We start from the raw sequence: 18,489 nt of genomic DNA, 5'->3' as shown, positions 1-18,489 counted from the left end.
AGTAGAGTGTATATAGTGTAATAGTATATATAGTAGAGTGTATATAGTGTAATAGTATATATAGTAGAGTGTATATAGTGTAGGAGTCATACTGATGTTGACACTGTTTTACAGTGAAGATTTGGAGGCAGTACTGAAAGGGGTTCTCTAACTAAAATGGAAACAGGGGAACCCATTACTACAACGGGTGTTAATAGACCCACTCTTGCAGTGGTGCATATGCTCCACCTTAAAGTCTAGGAAACTCCTCTATACATCTTTAAGGAGCAAAGCGTTTTACAGAGGCTGTTATACTGCCCAATCACAAAGAATGTGCTGTTTTGTCAAGGGTGCCCAAACTTCTGCCTTTTCCGACTGAAGCTCAGTGTGCGGCGCAGTGCTGTAGAGAGAATCTATAGCTGTAGTGTGTTTATATAAAGCAGTGTTAGTACGTTCAGCTGGGGGGGGAAATGTGGTGTATGGTGTTTCACCAGTAGGTGTTGCTAGAGGCTCGTGCTGTTGCTGTAAGATCTGCACTTCCTCTTTGGCTGAAGTCTGAGGAACGAGAGCCACCTTCTCTAAAGCAGCTCAATAAAGAAAAGCTCTGCTCCTACCACCTACCAGCTACCCCACCTACATCAACTACACCACCTATACCACCTAAACCATCTATACCACCTACACCATCTATACCATCTACACAATCTATACCACCTACACCATCTATGCCATCTACACCATCTATACCAACTACACCATCTATACCATCTACACCATCTACACCATCTATACCATCTACACCATCTATACCAACTACACCATCTATACCAACTACACCATCTATACCATCTACACCATCTATACCAACTACACCATCTACACCACCTATACCATCATAAAACCACTTCAAACACATTAAAAACAGAACTAGTAATACCTTAAATAATCTTAAAGTGTCTAATATGGAGAATGATCAGATATTAGGGTTGGGTTGAAGAGGATTTCACTTACTTACTGAACACTACACCCAAAACCACACCACTGAATCCAGGCTGTTCAGCACTGTGTGAATTAGACCATGCTAGCTAACCCCTGTTAGCCTCTGGCTGCTACGTTAGCCTGTGTGTGATTTAACTGTCATTTCGCAAAAAGTCCCTTACAGCACAACTCCCGTTCAGCTACAGGACTCAGACACTACTCTACAGATCATTAATGGACTTAGGACCTAATTACATCAGCACACGCTGGAAAAATACAGACTGCAGGGCTGGAGGTTTGATTCTATACAGCCGTGGCTACTTTTGTCTGTATAGTCTACCTCTAAGCTCAGATACTGCCCAATACAAAAGTCTGTACGGATACAGATACAGATTCTAGAAACAGGGCTGCAGCTGCTCCCCTGCTGAGGTGGCCAGGCCCAGGACAGATGTTAACTCCAGATGTGATCAGGGCCTCGCTGTGCCTCATTTCACAGCCTAGTGCCTAGTGGTGCTGTAACGTCTGGAAGCGCTGCAGCTGGTTCTGTCCAATCCTAAAAAGGTCTCCTTTTCAGCCGCCTGGTGGTCTGATGACAGTGTGGTGCTTTTTTACACACTCTGATGAAGCTGACAGCCTCCTGCTGCTGCACCTCCCAGCTCCCACAGCTCACCATCAGACTGCATCAGACTCCAGCACAGCCAGTGTCCTCATTTACCCATATCCCACTCCTCAGCCTCCTTCATATTATACTTCACAGACAGACAGACAGACAGATACGCAGAGAGAAACAGACAGTGGGAGAGAGAGAAACAGACAGAGAGTGGGAGAGAGAGAGACAGACAGAGAGTGGGAGAGAGAGAAACAGACAGAGAGTGGGAGAGAGAGAAACAGACAGACAGTGGGAGAGAGAGAGAAAGACAGAGAGTGGGAGAGAGAGAGAGACAGATAGATAAGCAGAGAGAGAAAGAGTGTAGGAGAGAGAGACAGACAGTGGGAGAGAGAGAAACAGACAGAGAGTGGGAGAGAGAGAGACAGAGAGTGGGAGAGAGACAGACAGACAGAGTGGGAGAGAGAGAGACAGAGAGTGGGAGAGAGACAGACAGCTAAGCAGAGAAAGAGACAGAGAGTGGGAGAGAGACAGACAGCTAAGCAGAGAGAGACAGACAGGGGGCAGGCAGATTCGGACAGGCAGAGAGAGAGAGAGAGACAGACTTACAGACAAGCATACAGACATACAGGCAGACTGACAGAAAGACAGAGTAAAAGACAGACAGATATACAGGCAGACTGACAGAGAGACAGGAATAGACAGACAGACATACAGGCAGGCTGACAGAGAGACAGGAATAGACAGACAGACAGTTAAGCAGACAGAAAGAGATCAACAGAGACAGAGGGATAGGCAGGCAGTCGCAGACAGACAGAGAGACAGAGAGAGAGAGAGATAAACAGACAGACAGACAGACAGAGGGGCAAACAGGCATGGATATAGACAGACAGGCAGACAGGCGGATAGACAGGTGCCCAGCTGGTGGATTTAGCAGCAGTGTATGCACCGCAGCTGTCTATAAACCACACTCCACACACCCACTGACTCGGAGCCGGGTGGAGGTAAAGGGTTAGAGGGCTCTATCTGGCGGAGGTAGGAGCTGACCCTGACACGGGCCAGAAGCCTGCTGGACCTGCCTGCTGGGTTGCAAAGGCAACACGGTAAACAGGCTGCTATTAGTGCAAGAATGCAAAGATCATATTGATCTGTCCTGGTTGTTTTGGGCTTTAGAGACTCAAAGTCCAGAAGCTGCATCCTGTCCCTTCCCTTCTGTAGCGACTCTTTACTTCACCCCTTCATTACTGAACAGAACAGTAAGTCACCATCATATTCAGTAGAACCCTAATGCAGAGGATAACCACATTCCTCTGTTTCCTTTAAACTGGCCAAGCAGAAAGCTCCTGCAGATCAGAGGTCTGCACGGTTGTGGTTTAGTTGCAGAAGGTGAAGGCTCTGTGGACGGCGGTGGAGACGTGAGTGTCTTAACTGTTTGTTGATTTGATTCAGACCAATAAAGTCATTTGCTTATCAGGCTGCGGCCTCTGTGCTAGGCACTGCTGGGATGATAACGCCGGGAACGACTCATATGATCATTACTGCTCTACAAAAACAGCCCGGGGAAACGTACCGTTCTGGAGAAGGTTAATGACTCTTACTGGACAGCCTGGAACCGCTGGGAGAAGAGCTCACTGCTACAGCTGCAATTACAGAAGCTCCATCCGTGAAAATATATATATATATATGTGTGTGTGTGTGTGTGTGTGTGTGTGTATATGTATACAAGAGGACTCCAGAGCTCATCAGAACAGATGCAGGTAAACATAAACACAGTGAAAATCTTCATCCTGAAGAAAGTAGTGGAGAACTTGTGAGCTAGTCTGCAGAAACCTTCAGTAACTGATGAGCTGAACCTCTTAACCCCAATCAAACCTTCCCAATATGAGGATCAGTCCTCGGGGGTTTTGGCCCATTCCTCCCTACAGAACTGCTTCAGCTCAGTGCTGCTGGTGGATTTCCCTGCATTTACTGCTCTTCTTCTGTCCTTCCACAGTATTTACACTCACAGCATTCAGCTGAAGATCTCATCCAGAGCAACCGACAAGGGTACACCTATTACAGAGGAGGGCCAATGTAGTGCAGCAGCACAGCATAGTCTGACCACTGACTTTATGTTTATTTGGGTTTATTCTAATGTTATATAGAGTTAATTACAGGTAGACGCTCTCACTGACCACTGACTTTATGTTTATTTAGGTTTATTCTGATGTTATATAGAGTTAATTACAGGTAGACGCTCTCACTGACCACTGACTTTATGTTTATTTAGGTTTATTCTGATGTTATATAGAGTTAATTACAGGTAGACACTCTCACTGACCACTGACTTTATGTTTATGTGGGTTTATTCTAATGTTATATAGAGTTAATTACAGATAGACACTCTCACTGACCACTGACTTTATGTTTATGTGGGTTTATTCTAATGTTATATAGAGTTAATTACAGGTAGACGCTCTCACTGACCACTGACTTTATGTTTATTAGTGTTTATTCTAATGTTATATAGAGTTAATTACAGATAGACACTCTCACTGACCGCTGACTTTATGTTTATTTGAGAAATATAATTTTTTTTAGATCTGATTTAAGATGATTTACTTACCCAGGTATCACTTTTCCCAGCATATAAATGTATAAAAATAATAAATTTAGGGAATAAACAAATATAGATAGTCTGGCATGTAAATAATGAACAAACAAATGTAAGTGACGTATCCTCTTTTATCACCTAAAAATGTCATATTCTTGTATTTGATATCCACTTTTTAGTACAAAACAAAATGAAAAGTATATATTAAAAAGTTTATATATATATTAACATCATAAATGGTAAATGTCTATATTACATACAGGCCTAATAAACTGATTCACCTTGGGTTAGGGTGAGGTCTTTATTACTATCAAGAGTAAGTCAAGAAATAAGCAATCATGCAGACTAATGAAGTTACAGTTATCCCTCAAGGTCTAATGTCAGGGTCAGTGAACTCATACCTGTGTAATCTGGCGCGCAGCCAGCTGTTCAGGTGTGAGCTCGTGATGAAAGCGGCCACATGCTGGAAAACTTGAGCAGTCCTTGGATCCGTGGTACAGCCTGGTTTAATGACCGTGGCTGAGATAAAGTTGCCTCACTTCAGTCCTGTGACTTTGTCCAGCAGATGATTCCCAACGAGGCTTATCGCCGCGCAGCGCCCTGCCAAGCAGCGGGACGGGGGCGAGTTGTTTTTCTCCGCGGGAGTACGTAATTTGGTCAAGGTTCAACAGTTTAACCCAGTAACTGGCCTTTATAAACAGCAGTGCGTCCCGGCCCGAGCGTGTACCTCTCACAGTCCTCGTCTCGTGTAAGGAGACAGACCTTCACCACTTGAACGTATCAACCGGTCGTCCTCCTCCGAGATGGATTACCAGTGCCAGTGCTCAGACTCTGCCAATGCCCGGCAGAACGCCATCCTGTTCAACATCCTCAGCCGGGCCGAGAGTGGAGCTCCAGCCCGGAGCAACCTCAACTACTTACCCTCTAACAGGTGCCACTGCGAGATGCGCCGAACCGTGCGACTGAAGACGCCTGGCGCCACATGTCAGGTAGCCTCCAACATCTTGGTGAAGACCATCCACTTCATGAAGAGTCTACCCGCCTTCCAGCAGCTCCCTCCTAAAGACCAGCTGGTGTTGCTGCAGAGCTGCTGGGCACCACTCTTCATCCTGGGCCTGGCACAGGAGCGGGTCTGCTTCGAGGTGGAGGATGTTCCAGCGCCCAGCATGCTGAAGAGGATCCTCATGAACCGACGAGATGCAGAGGAACCAGAGAGAGAGCAGCCCACACTTGCAGGGGTCCAGAAACTCAAATCCTGCCTAAAGAAGTTCTGGAGTCTGGACCTGAGCCCGAAGGAGTACGCTTACCTTAAAGGCACCATGATATTCAACCCAGGTATGTAGATCCTGTTCAGCTGTAGTTAGAACCAAGATAAAGATTAGGAGGAGCCCAGTGGTTCTCAGTCCTGGTCAATCCTGGAGTATCCCTTAACCTAAGGCTAGGTCCCTAACCCAGAATGGTACCTAGTCTTCAGGACTAGGGTACTCCAGGTGCTCCACTGGAGAAGGATGCCTCAGACGTTAACGTTGTGCTTCTTGTTCGCCACACAGATGTGCCTGGCCTGCGGGCAGCACTGTTCATCGAGGGGCTCCAGCAGGAGGCGCAGCATGCCCTACAGGAAGTCGTGTTCCTCCTCCATCCAGAAGATCGTGGCCGCTTTGCCCGTCTGCTTCTGGCCGGGTCCTTGCTGAAGACCATCACTCCAGGACTTGTCACAGAGCTGTTCTTCCGGCCGATCATCAGCCAGGCTCACCTGCTGGACCTGCTGGTCGACATGCTCTTCAGCAGGTAGCCAATCACCTGGAGGAATGTGCACCCGGCTCACCTAAGCCAAAGCAACCGGCAGGGACTGGATGGCGATTGTGCCTGGATTAGATGTTCCCAAATGGACTCTGCAAAGAGAAGGATCTGGAACAGGAGGACTGCACAGCTGTTTACACACTTTAAAGGCATGCCTGTGTCTTTAAAAAAGGTTATACAGGTTACAAAACTGTGATGTTTTTATAGAAAAGGACGACTAACGAAGGCAGACCTATACGACACATCTCCAAGTGCGAGGGGAGGTGGTGAACCTAGTCTCTGTGAGACTGTACCTGATGAATTCTGCTCTTCTTGAATGTTCCTTTATGTTCCTTTATGTTCCTGAACGTGTCCAAAGTAAAATCCTGTGTTTTTCTACCGTCTGTTTTTCATTAAGAAAAGATTTCATAATAAAAGCTCTGAAAATAAACAACCACACACTGCATACCCATGTACTGAGACAGGTTTAGATGTCCAAATGTTTGTGGACACCCCTTCTAATGAATGCATTCAGCTACTTTAAGCTGCACCCATTGCTGACACAGATGTGCAAATGCACACACAGCTTGTCTAGTCCCTGTAGAGAAGAAGTACTGCCAATAGAATAGGACTCTCTGGAGCAGATCAACATCATGACCCTATTGGCTCCATGCTGCCTAATGCCAGGTGTGGGCTAGAGGGGTATAAAGACCCCCTGCATTGAGGAGCTGTGGAGCAGTGGAAGAGCTGTGCTCTCTGGAATGATGGTGGAGGAGCTCCATCCAGTACTTTTGGGATGAGGTGGGGTGATAATCCAACATCCTGACCTCACTCACGCTCTTGTGGCTGAAAGCAATCAAATCCTCACAGCAATGCTCCTCCTCCAGAATCTAGAGGAAAGTCTTCTTCTCTGGACAGTAGAGACAGTTACTCCAACAGAAGCAGGATCAGCTCTTTAATCCCCCTGATTTCAGAAGAAACAATGAATAAGGAGGTTTCCCAATATTTATGTCCGTATAGCGTTTAAATGTAAAAAGGTTCTCCACACTCACACATCTCTATTACAAACAGGGTTCCTCATAAAGTTATCAAAAATTATCTGCATAATTAACAGTTCAGATACACAGACTCACTCAGAGGGGGGTTTGGGGGAGTTTGGGGGGTTTGGTGTGAAACGCTCGGTTCTAGATAAGCTCCCCCAGTCAGAGCTGGAGTTCTACAGTGGAGGTTCTAGATAACCTCCCCAGTCAGAGCTGTGGTTCTACAGTGGAGGTGAAGGGAAGCAGACATCTGAAGCTCTAATAAAAGCTCCTCACAGAAAGTTCTTCACCTAATGGTGATGAAGACGCTTCCTGATGCCTGAGACACTGTTCTACCAGAGTTCTGAGAAGAGTTCGGCTCTAGAACCTGCTTTTAGAACCAGATCATTAAAATGGTGGAGGGATACATGCTGCAGGGTGTAGTAAAGAGAACTGCATTAGTGGAGATTCTCCACTATTTTACCTTCATCATCATCATCATCATCATTCCATAGAAACTCAGAAGACTCGTGTAGCTGCACTGGTGGGTTTGGAGAGTGTAATGATGAAGTTGTGAAGTTAGGACACCTCATGAAAAGTTTTGTCTTTTTGAAGCTCTTTAAACATCTGGAGGTTTGATCTTCATGTGCTCAGTACTGAGAGATGGAGGGAATGGACCTCCTCGCTCTCCTCCCATGAAGATCATACGGGTTCAGTCTCTGTCTGCTGGTAGAAGCTGTACTTCAACATCAGCAGTGGTGAGAGATCCGCCTGTAGATCCTGTAGGACTGTTGGACTCTTCTTTACTCATCCTGAGGTTCTGTTCTGCTGCTGGGCTGATCTGGCTGGGACGGTCTGATCTGGTCTTGTTGGTCAGCTGTTCCTCTTGTAGATGATTTAGTGGACAGTGGAACAGTGGCTGATCTCTAACTGTTCTGAGATCTGTTTAAAGCCCTTCCCAGACTCCTCTGCATCTCCTCCTTCTTTCTGAAGGCCTCAGAGAGCTCTCTGGATCTGACCATGGTGATCTTCTTCACCCCTCACTTCAACCATCAAGATCAGACCAGACTAAACATCTGAGGTTTAAATCAGACAGACTCCTCCAGAATAATCCTCTCCCACCATGTTCTGATCATCTGCAGCTGATCTTCTGCTCCTGGTTCTGATTCTAGACATTAGAAGGAATGATAAATGTGGGGGGTGAAAATGACATTTCTATTAATTCTGTTTAATAAATTAAGATTAAAGAGTTTCTTCAGGTGTGAGTTCAGTCAGATCATCTTTATCTCTCAGTGCTGATCAGATGAAGATCAGACCTCCAGATCTTTAAACGTTCAGAGACACAGAGACGGTTTCATGGGGTGTCCTTACTTTTTCACATGAGCTTCTGTTTGTTTTCCACATGACTGTAAAACCCTCTGAACTGAAGCAGTATCTAATCACTGGTATTTTCTAAAGTCTGATGCGTGTCAGTTTCTCCACGCAGTCCAAGTCTTGTCACCGCCATAAAGAGTGACGCTCCCGGCCCGGAGTGTGTGTGTGCCTGGCACCGTCTGCTCCGTGTTTACTGAGCGGAAGTGTGTGACGGCGGTCAGGCTGGAGGTTATTGACCCAGCGGTACAGCTCAGCAGTTCACACACACACACACACACACACACACACACACACACACAGTCTGTTCTGACCTTTAGACACACAACCCAAACCCCTCTGCAGAACACACACCACTACAGCAAGAACCTCACACACAGGTGTGTCATATAATGGTTGTTTTCCCCCATGGTTCACAGACTGCTATTACTAAAGAACATGGACAAAATAATGGAAACACCATAGCACTACAGTACACACACACACAAAGCGGTGGGCAGCCAACTCCAGCGCCCGGGGAGCAGAGAGGGTAAAGGGCCTTGCTCAAGGGCCCAACAGTGGCAGCTTGCCAAGCCCGGGAATCGAACCCACAACCCTGTTATTGACAGCCCAGCGCTCTAACCGCTGAGCCACCACTGCCCCATATGAACCATATGAATCAACTACTGGTGTCAAAAGAGGTCAAAGGTCAGTGCCTGGATGGCCAGCCCATTATTCACAAAATCTCCAAAACAACTGGAGTTACAGACTGGAGCTCAGTGGCCAGAGCAGACAGACTGGATGAGGAGGTCAACACAACCCTAGAGAGGGTTACCCAGTCACGGAAACTGTGTTACTGTTACCTGTGTGATACAGGTGTTGGTTGCTAAGTTGTTACTTGGTCAAGGTAGAGCTGTGTCCACAAACTTTTGACCTGAAAGTAAGATTCCAAAATATATTTGCTCAAAAGTTCATCATGGAGCTGTGTCCACAAACTTTTGGCTGTTAAGGAACTGCTGCAACATTTAAGGTGGAATGGAGAACTCAGAGAAGCAGAAGGATAAAGTCACATGACCTGATGGGTCATTGTTCACCTTTGGCCTACATTTAGAATGGAGAGGCCTTCAGCACACACTGTCCACTGGCACTGCAGACGGTACCTTGACACCTTAAATAAACACAGCCAGCGTGTGTCCTGCAGCTGTCATCCCGTTAGTACTGATGAGGAGAACATCATCTGTCCTTAGAACCTTATTTATACAGTTACACCCATCAGCCATAACATTAGGACCTTAGTCAGCTTAGTGAAGCTAAAGTGAAGAACACTGATGATCTGGGTCCAGTGGCTCCTGTCCAGGGGTGGGTATATAAAAAAGGACTGGGTCAGAACAAATGACTGGGTCAGAACATCAGGCAGGTATGCAGTGGTCAGTACCTACCAAAAGTCCAGCCCACCTCACAGCTTCCAGGACTTAAAGGATCTGCTGCTAACGCTAGTCCTTGTGCTAGACACCACAGCAGCACACCTTCAGAGGTCCTGAGAGCTGCACAATATTAGGGAGGTGGTACTAATGTTGTGGCTGATTGGTGTATATAATCGGGTGACGTTTGTCACGTAACTTTGGTCATGTGGGGTTTGCACTGATCCTGAATTACACGATGACGTGCTTTCTATGAAATGATCATGATGAGTATATCTAGGAAACACAGTTGTAGGAGATGACCGTAACCTTTGACCTTAACCACACACCCAAATGTGAAAGACGCCCCATCAGACTGGATAATGATCCTCATGTTGGTCCTAATGTTATGGCTGATCATGTATAACATTTTATTTCTTCGTGGTCCTGGACCTTTATCTCTTACAGTTAAACACATTGTGCCTTTATGACTGATATATGTAAATGAGCTCTGTACTGATTGGCGGCCTTTATTTAAAAAGCACTCCAAACTGAAACAGTGCCTATAACTTCAGCAGGGGGCGGGGCTAATCTGCTGAAGTTTGGGCACCCTGTTTAAAGGATAGATGATGAATTTATCAGAGTGTATAATAATAATAATAATAATATGTAGCATATTTATTGTGCTATTCCACTCAGTTCAACTGTGTGTGTGTGTGTGGTAGAGTGTACAGGAGTGTGTCTCTGTAGAGGATGGGGCTTATTTACACTCTCAGCATCACTATACATGCAGGTTAACCAGGGGTGCACTAACTGTATAGACTGTATAAACTGTGGACTGTATTTCAGTCACCAAAAGCAACAGGCTGGTAGAAAGAGCTCTAGTGCCCCCATGTGGCCAAGGGAGGTACAGTACAGTTTCAGGCAGATTCAGTTAGATTGAGAGCCCACACTACCAACACCTAATGAATGTGAATAGAATCAGAACCACATCATACAAATGTCTACAACTGTGTGGACAAAAGTATTGGGACACCTGCTTGATTCTGGCATTGCTGTAAGGATTTGATTAGATTCAGCAACTCATCCCATCCAAAAGTACTGGATGGAGCTCCTCCACCATCATTCCAGAGAACACAGCTCCTCCACTGCTCCACAGCTCCTCAATGCTGGGGGGCTTTATACCCCTCTAGCCCACACCTGGCATTAGGCAGCATGGAGCCAATAGGGTCATGATGTTGATCTGCTACAGAGAGTCCTATTCTATTGGCAGTACTTCTCTACAGGGACTAGACAAGCTGTGTGTGCATTTGCACATCTGTGTCAGCAATGGGTGCAGCTTAAAGTAGCTGAATGCAGTCATTAGAAGAGGTGTCCACAAACATTTGGACGCGCAGTGTATAGTCATTATACTGAGTTTCACACCTGAGTTTGGTGGTGGGCGGACAGGTGCGTGGCCGGGCTGTGAGGTGCGGTGAGAAGGATTTCAGCATTCCATCAACACCGCGCCACCTGACTCCAACATTCAGCAGCCTGGATGAGGGGCAGAGCCCTGCTCATCAGAGAGGAAGTTATACACACACACACACACACACACACACACACACACACACACACACACACACACACACACACACACACACACACACAGAGGCGAGGAAGAGGAAGTGATGTCATTTCAGCTCCAGATCTGATGGAGCTGCAATTGGTCAGGACACACCTAGCTCACTGTGATTGGTGTTTGATACAGCAAAGACCAGAACCACACTATCAGAGCTGTGACTGAGGTTGATAACTATTATACTGAACATCCTGCCTTCAACCACACACACACACACACACACACACACACACACACACACACACACAGCTAACAGCTTCAACCAGCAGACTCAGCTAACAGACACAGCTAACACTCAGGAACCCAACACAGGCACAGCCAACACAGGCACAGCCAGAGCCACAGCCAGAGCCAACACAGGCACAGCCAGAGCCACAGCCAACACAGGCACAGCAAACACAGGCACAGCCAGAGCCAACACAGCCACAGTCAACACAGGCACAGCCAGAGCCACAGCCAACACAGGCACAGCAAACACAGGCACAGCCAGAGCCAACACAGCCACAGTCAACACAGGCACAGCCAGCAGACACAGTGAACCCAAACACATCCAGCACAGACTGTACTAACATACAGATACAGTAAAACACAGACACACACTCAACCAGCACAGGCACAAACAACAGACTCAGCTAACAGACTTAGCTAACACTCATCAGCGCAGATGCAGCTAACACTCATTCTGCCAACAGACCAACCAGTCAACACAGGCACAGTGAACCCAACACAGGCACAGACAGAGCACTTAACTCCACTAACACAGATACAGCCAGTAGACACAGACACAGGCAAGACAGACACAACCAGCACAGACACAGCACACAGACTCCAGGTACACACAGGTACACACAGGTACAGTGGACACACAGACACAGTCAGCACTCCCAGCTCCTTTTCCACTTTATTAGAACATCTTTGAGAGTAAATATAATAATAATAATCTCAGCTGAGCGAAATTAATAATGTGGAGTTCAGATTTTCAGCCCCTCCTCCACAACCTGCACCTCCAACACACAGGGATTTCATTTCCTTTCTGTAGTCAAACCAGCCAAACAAGTTCACAGTTCATAACACACACACACACACACACACACACACAGAGTCACTCAAACACACACACACACACAGAGTCACTCAAACACACACACACACACACACACGAGGAGGAGCGTGCTGCAGTCTTCCAAGAAATATGGAGAGAGTGAAGAGAGAGAAAAACAAACAATAGTGAGCGATCGAGAGAGAGAGACAGAAAGGAGAGAGAGAGAGAGACAGAGAGAGAGAGAGAGAGAGAGACAGAGAGAGAGACAGAGAGAGAGAGACAGAGAGAGAGAGAGAGAGAGACAGAGAGAGAGAGAGAGAGAGAGACAGAGAGACAGAGAGAGAGAGAGAGAGAGACAGAGAGAGAGAGAGACAGAGAGACAGAGAGAGACAGAGAGAGAGAGACAGAGAGAGAGAGAGAGAGAGAGACAGAAAGGAGAGAGAGAGACAGAGAGAGAGAGAGAGAGAGAGAGACTAATGAACAGAACAGTCTGATAGAAAAGTGCAGCGTTCAGTAAATAAACTCAGACTCAGTCATTTTTCTTCCCTCCAAAAAATCTAATCCAACAAACACACTTGAACACAGTCTATGATCACCTGTGCAGAACACAGTGCACCGTCCACATGTAAACAAAAAGCAGAGGAACCACAGAACGTCCTTTTATTCAAGCTAAAACCCATCAGAACATTAAACCGTGCTCTAAAAGTGAGCGGAGGAGGAAAGCCGAGGCTGTAAAGATGAAGTCTGTAACATGAAAAACAAGCTCAGTGCGCAGGAACACGGGGGGCGGGGGCGGGGACGCGGGGCTGGGGAACAGGAGCAGCCACGCCGGAACACCCCATCCATCAGCCGCCTAATCAGACGCAGCGCCGGCAGGAGAGGCACCTGCTCTCGTAAAACGGAAGCAGAAAAGCAAGTTCTTAAAATACGTCCTTACAAAAACTGCTGGTGGTCTGTAGAGAAGCTGTAAACATAGTGGACGGAGGGGGCACAGGGAGCTCCTCAGGGTCAGGATCATCACCAGTCTCCCGCAAGTCTAATCCGGTCCACAGCCCGCAGACCCTTAACCGTGTAAAATACTAGTGGACAAGCTGGGCAGGTCACCGGAGCCTACTGGATTCCAGTCCAGCAGAGGGGGTTCTAGTCCAGCTGTGTGATCTCCACTTCGGTCTCTAGTCCAGATGTGCCGCCCTGCTGCTTGGTCTCTGACCTGGTGTCTAATCCAGAAGAGATCTGTGGTATCTAATCTGGTTCCAGGTCCAGCTGGGTGGTGTCTAGTCCACATGTGCAGTTTGTGGGCCAGATGTTTGGTCTCTGGCCAGGTCTCTAGTCTATATGTGCAGTTCCTAGTCTAGCCATGCAGTCTCTAATCTGGTCGTTTGGTTTCTAGTCCACCTGTGCATTCTTAAGTTTAGCTGCATGGTTTCTAGTCCAGCTGTGCAGTCCCTAGTCCAGATGTGTAGTCTGTAATACAGATGTCTGGTCTCTAATTCCGCTCTCTAGTCATTCCATTGCTAGGTCGGTCAGGCAGTCTCTAGTTCGATCACTGGCCAGGAAGTGCTCCAAGCTAGCTAAGCAGTCTCAAGTCTGGGAGTGCATTTGTAGTCCAGATGTTTGGCCTCTAATCTGGTCTGTAGTCCAGCTGTGTGGTTCCCAGTCTACCTCTACAGTCTCTAGTCCACCGGTGCATTTTTAAGTTTAGCTGCATGGTCTCGAATCTGGTCTCTAGTCCAGCCGCGAGGTCTTTAAGCAAGCAAAGTGGCGTCTCTAGTCCAGTCGAAGGGTCAGCACAGGAGAGGTGCCCCTGATGAGTCTGTCGTTGAGCTGGAGTAATAAGCTGTGGAAGTAAAAGACAAAGTGTGCCGTTAGACAAAGACCAAGACAAAGACAATTACCCACCGTCAGGATGAAGACACTACTGTCCTAAGCCTGACCAGTCCTCCCTGAAGCTTCACCCTGTTCAGATTCCCTCAGTGTTTAATGACAGAACGGCCTCAAACCAGGTCCTCACACCTCACCCTGCTTCTTCTAAACAATCAGCATCCGTCAGAAACTCCCTTTCACTTCCACGGTAAACCGATACCCCACACTTTCCACACTCCACACATCATAAACACATTCCAACACACGATCCCGCTGAAAGGGGAGAGCATCACTAAATGACATAATGAAGGTGCTCTTTATTCGGAGAGCGCTAAACCTGTGAGCTGATCCAGCGGTGTGGAGGACAAAGCGCTGGGAGGTGATTTCTGAACGTCTGAAAAATGAGCCGAGGGGCTCAGGAGTTCAGGGACAGACAAAGGCAAGAGCAGGAGTTTCTGGCCCGGAGAGTCGTCTCCCAGAGGCAGCTGTGGGTACTTTGTTCTACACGAGACAGATCGGAGACAGGGATGCCAATGGAACAGCAATGCAGCCCGTCTCACCATCAGGGCTCAGATCAGCTGGTTCCTTACCTGCAGCAGGGTTGCACTCGTATGGGGGAAAAAAAGCCTTGATGTGGCTGATTGGACCCTGATGGATCTGATTAGAGAAACGGAGACTCACCGCTTCGTCCACTGTGCACCCTCATCTTCCGGGCTAGCTCATCTGACGGCGTCAATTCAGACACCTGGACGTCAGGCTCACCTTAAAAGGCATGGAGATAAGTTGTCTGGAGTCACACGGGCGTCATATCTAACAGTTGTCTGCTTAGTGGACTCAGGGACCATCAGATGGACCACAGTTTTGGCCTGTCCCTTAAGGCACCAAGTAATCAAGTACTAAGTACCCAGTGCAGACGGGACAAAGCAAAACCATGGACCATCTGGTGGTCCTCTGATTTCAACAGTGCAGTAAGGTCCACTTACCGTTACTAAAGGTGAAGGTCATCGTCTCATTGCCGCTGTCAGGCAGAGTCCCGTCCCTTCGCCCACCTCCGTTGGCCTGGACCAGTGCATCCTGGGATCTGTAGTCCTTATTGTTGTAGCCTTTGGAGCCCTGAGACTTATACTTGCGTGTGCTGATGCGTATGACGCCATGCACCAGCCGGCACTCGGCCTCCTGCTCCTCCAGGTTGTAGTCCTGTGCGATGCTGTTGATCAGGTCACTGATCTCGTTGGTCTTGCGTGAGAAAGACTGGTCCGACGTACACTTGGCCAGCTGCTCGATCTGGTGAAACTTGTAGAGCTCCAGCAGCTTCTTGGTGATGAGCGAGTCTATGTCCGTGCCTCCATCGTCCACGTCATCTACGTCCAGGTCTTCTCTAGAGTAGACGCTGGTGTTGCTCACTGGTCGCTGGCTCTCCCCTTTGCCTGCCGCCCTGCTGCGTCTTGGGGGAGCCTCTGCGTTAGAAGGGAAAACCACCTTCTTACCAGCGAAGTAGACGTCACGGTAGCGGAAGCTTTCAGAACTGGGCAGTTGCGCGGGCTTGCTGGGCTCCAGCGATATGCTGCAGGTGGGGTTGGTCATAGCCAGCATAGGCGGTCTCCGAGTTTCCTGCTCAGACTTCGGCGGGGCATCAGTGGAGCTCTCGTTGGCAGGCAGGCAGGGCTGTCGGTTGCCGTAAAAGCCGCAGGTGAGCACACAACACAAGAAAGCCCTGCAGCCGGTCCAGCCCAGAGAGGAGCAGGAGCCGCAGGCCCGGCCGCCTCCCACCGGTGCTGCTGCCGAGCCTGGGATGAAGCCCAGCGTCTCTGAGCCGCGGCCGTTAGCGTAACGCGGTGGGGGCTTTTGGGAGGGCTGTGTGTCGATGGCTCGTGGCCACTCATTACAATGATCCCGTGACAAGTCCTGGCTCGTAGCCTGGCGATCCCTGTTCGAGTCCTGGCCATGGTGATCCCGGTGGGATTCTCGGCCAGTGCCATAGTGATCCCGGTAAGAGTCCTGTGGAGTGCTGTGGTGATCCCAGTGTAATTCCTGGCTGGTAGCACTGTCCCGGGAGTTGGTGCGACCTTGTTTGTAGCCCTCGGCCCTGCAGCGCCCCGAACCGTGCGCGTGGGAGCGGGACTTCTGGTTTGGCACAGTGCTGTGGCCAGGCATGGCACCCGGTCAGGACCTGCAGGACAGCCAGAAAGCATGGAGTGTTCACTACAGCCAGCAATGAGCAGAACCTACATGGACTGCTGAACAACATACAGTTATGTGGCGTCATTGTTTTTTAACTGTAAGGGATAAAGAAGATGTTGGAGGGATTTAAACTCACACACATATGTTTCATAAATGAATGCATGAGACTAGCACTTACACCCAAACTCACTTTTTTTATTCCATGTATTAATTTAGAAAGAGAAAGTAGTTGTGGCTTAACCAAGGCGAGTCTGTAAGGTGCAGGGAGTGGTTATAAATGCTGACAATAACCGATTACAGATGTTCTGATGTTTTAACATCCATAGAGCCAATCAGAGATTCAGAAAGTAACAGTTACAGTTACAGAAGAAGTCCAGCATTTTTTTAAATTCTCTGCCTAATTAATCAGTTAAGAAAGTTAAGGGGTTTGGGGGGGGTTGGGGGGTTTGGGGGGGGGTTGGTGTGAAGCGCTCTGTTCTAGATAACCTCCCCCAGTCAGAGCTGTGGTTCTACAGTGGAGGTTCTAGATAACTTCCCCAGTCAGAGCTGGAGTTCTACAGTGGAGGTTCTAGATAAGCTCCCCCAGTCAGAGCTGTGGTTCTACAGTGGAGGTTCTAGATAAGCTCCTCCAGTCAGAGCTGTGGTTCTACAGTAGAGGTGAGGGGAAGCAGACGTCTGAAGCTCTAATAAAAGCTCCTCACAGAAAGTTCTTCACCTAATGGTGATGAAGACGCTGCCTGATGCCTGAGACACGGTTCTACCAGAGTTCTGAGAAGAGTTCGGCTCTAGAACCTGCTTTTAAAATCAGATCATTAAAATGGTGGAGGGATACATGCTGCAGGGTGTAGTGCAGCTACAGAAAGTAGTCCCTAAAGAGAACTGCATTAGTTCAGATTCTCTATTCACTATTTTACCTTCATCATCTTCATCATCATCCATAAAAACTCAGAAGGTTTGGGTAGGAGATAAATTATGGGCTGTATCTGTGTTGTTGTAGTCATGGCGACCGACACCTGGTTCTGTTCTCCTCCACTGTACAGAGATCAGAGTGGGTCAGTTTCTCTACGACTAAACTCTTCTCACACACTGAGCTTTTAGGGGAATCGGTGGAGTTCCCCTTTAAGGTGTGTAAGGTGTGTGAGGTGTGTGTAAGGTGTGTAAGGTGTGTAAGCAGTAGAAGTAAATACGCTTATTCCAGATTTCAGCCACCTGAAAGAACAGCAGGGTGTTTAACGTCTTACAGACGTTCAGACGGGCTGTTTGGTTGACAGGCCATCCTCAAACATCTGCCTGGACCCGGCTGCCCCTCCACCCACAGCTTTCTCCAGCTTTACTGACCCAAACATGGACATTTCTCTAAACCCCCCACACACTCTCACACACACCCGGAGCCGGAGGGGAGCGGGCGGCGGGGAGCGGGCGGCGGGGAACTCACCTCATAGGCTTGGGGAGAATCGGAGTGTTGTTGTTTTCAGCTCGGCAGCTCGGCAGCTCGGCGTTCAGATCGCGGAAGTGAAGGAAGGCTTAGATACTTTTAACAACCCTGACCTCACCTCACCTGACCAGTCTCTCCCCAGACCCCCACACCGGACCTGCACGACCCTCCAGAGGCTGTGCGGGATCTCCTTTGGCCGGGCTCAGCTCATGATGGACGGTTCTCGGTAAAAGCTCGGTTCCTCTCTCTCTCGCGCGCGCGCGCTCGCTCCTGCGTTACCTGGCCTACAGGTATGACGATGCTGCCTTCAAGAGCGCCGCTCGGCTCTGGAATTCCCCGTTCAGCAGCGCGGCCGGAGCGTGCAGCCTCGACCCCCGGGCCGAGCGGAGGTGTGTGACCCCCCGCAGTTCACTGAAACCTGAGCATTCAGACAGTGAGAGCCCTGAGTCTGAACCTGGGGCTGACTGGACGGGTCTGAGAAACTGGAGAACCGACTTTCAGAATCACGGAGAACTTGAACGCGGCTTCAGTGGCGGATGACGTCAGAGCGTTTGATCATTACGCGTTTCTGTGATTTGTAATGTTTTATTTTATTATAATATGCAGAGTTTTTAGAAAGAGGAAACCTGTCTGATTTCAGAT

General features: G+C 48.3%; 2 protein-coding genes across 2 annotated transcripts; one reads left to right on the top strand and one right to left on the bottom strand.

The window, feature by feature from the left end:
- The first annotated feature begins 4,901 nt into the window (after positions 1 to 4,901).
- On the top strand, positions 4,902 to 6,305 carry nr0b2a (nuclear receptor subfamily 0, group B, member 2a). The gene is made up of 2 exons (XM_072692624.1): positions 4,902 to 5,492; positions 5,708 to 6,305. The coding sequence occupies exons 1-2, from the start codon at positions 4,961 to 4,963 to the stop codon at positions 5,947 to 5,949; spliced, it is 774 nt and encodes a 257-aa protein (XP_072548725.1). The 5' UTR covers positions 4,902 to 4,960; the 3' UTR covers positions 5,950 to 6,305.
- Positions 6,306 to 12,739: 6,434 nt separating this feature from the next.
- Positions 12,740 to 18,274, bottom strand: kdf1a (keratinocyte differentiation factor 1a). The gene is made up of 4 exons (XM_072692607.1): positions 17,848 to 18,274; positions 15,215 to 16,401; positions 14,913 to 14,993; positions 12,740 to 14,205 (listed from the first exon to the last, which is right to left on the bottom strand). Exons 2-4 carry the CDS (start codon positions 16,383 to 16,385, stop codon positions 14,153 to 14,155), a joined length of 1,305 nt encoding a protein of 434 aa, XP_072548708.1. The 5' UTR covers positions 16,386 to 16,401; positions 17,848 to 18,274; the 3' UTR covers positions 12,740 to 14,152.
- Between the last annotated feature and the right edge of the window lie 215 nt (positions 18,275 to 18,489).

Source organism: Salminus brasiliensis, chromosome 1, assembly GCF_030463535.1.
Source record: "Salminus brasiliensis chromosome 1, fSalBra1.hap2, whole genome shotgun sequence".
Taxonomy (NCBI): Eukaryota; Metazoa; Chordata; class Actinopteri; order Characiformes; family Bryconidae; genus Salminus; species Salminus brasiliensis.
This window is presented reverse-complemented; position numbering and strand designations above follow the sequence as displayed.

Coding starts and splice junctions, on each gene's coding strand:
- nr0b2a (XM_072692624.1), top strand. CDS start 4,961: ATGGATTACCAGTGCCAGTGCTCAGACTCTGCCAATGCCCGGCAGAAC. Junction 5,493..5,707: donor CACCATGATATTCAACCCAG/GTATGTAGATCC, acceptor TTCGCCACACAG/ATGTGCCTGGCCTGCGGGCA.
- kdf1a (XM_072692607.1), bottom strand. CDS start 16,385: ATGCCTGGCCACAGCACTGTGCCAAACCAGAAGTCCCGCTCCCACGCG. Junction 14,994..15,214: donor GACCTTCACCTTTAGTAACG/GTAAGTGGACCT, acceptor ATGCCTTTTAAG/GTGAGCCTGACGTCCAGGTG. Junction 14,206..14,912: donor GGTGCACAGTGGACGAAGCG/GTGAGTCTCCGT, acceptor TTACTTCCACAG/CTTATTACTCCAGCTCAACG.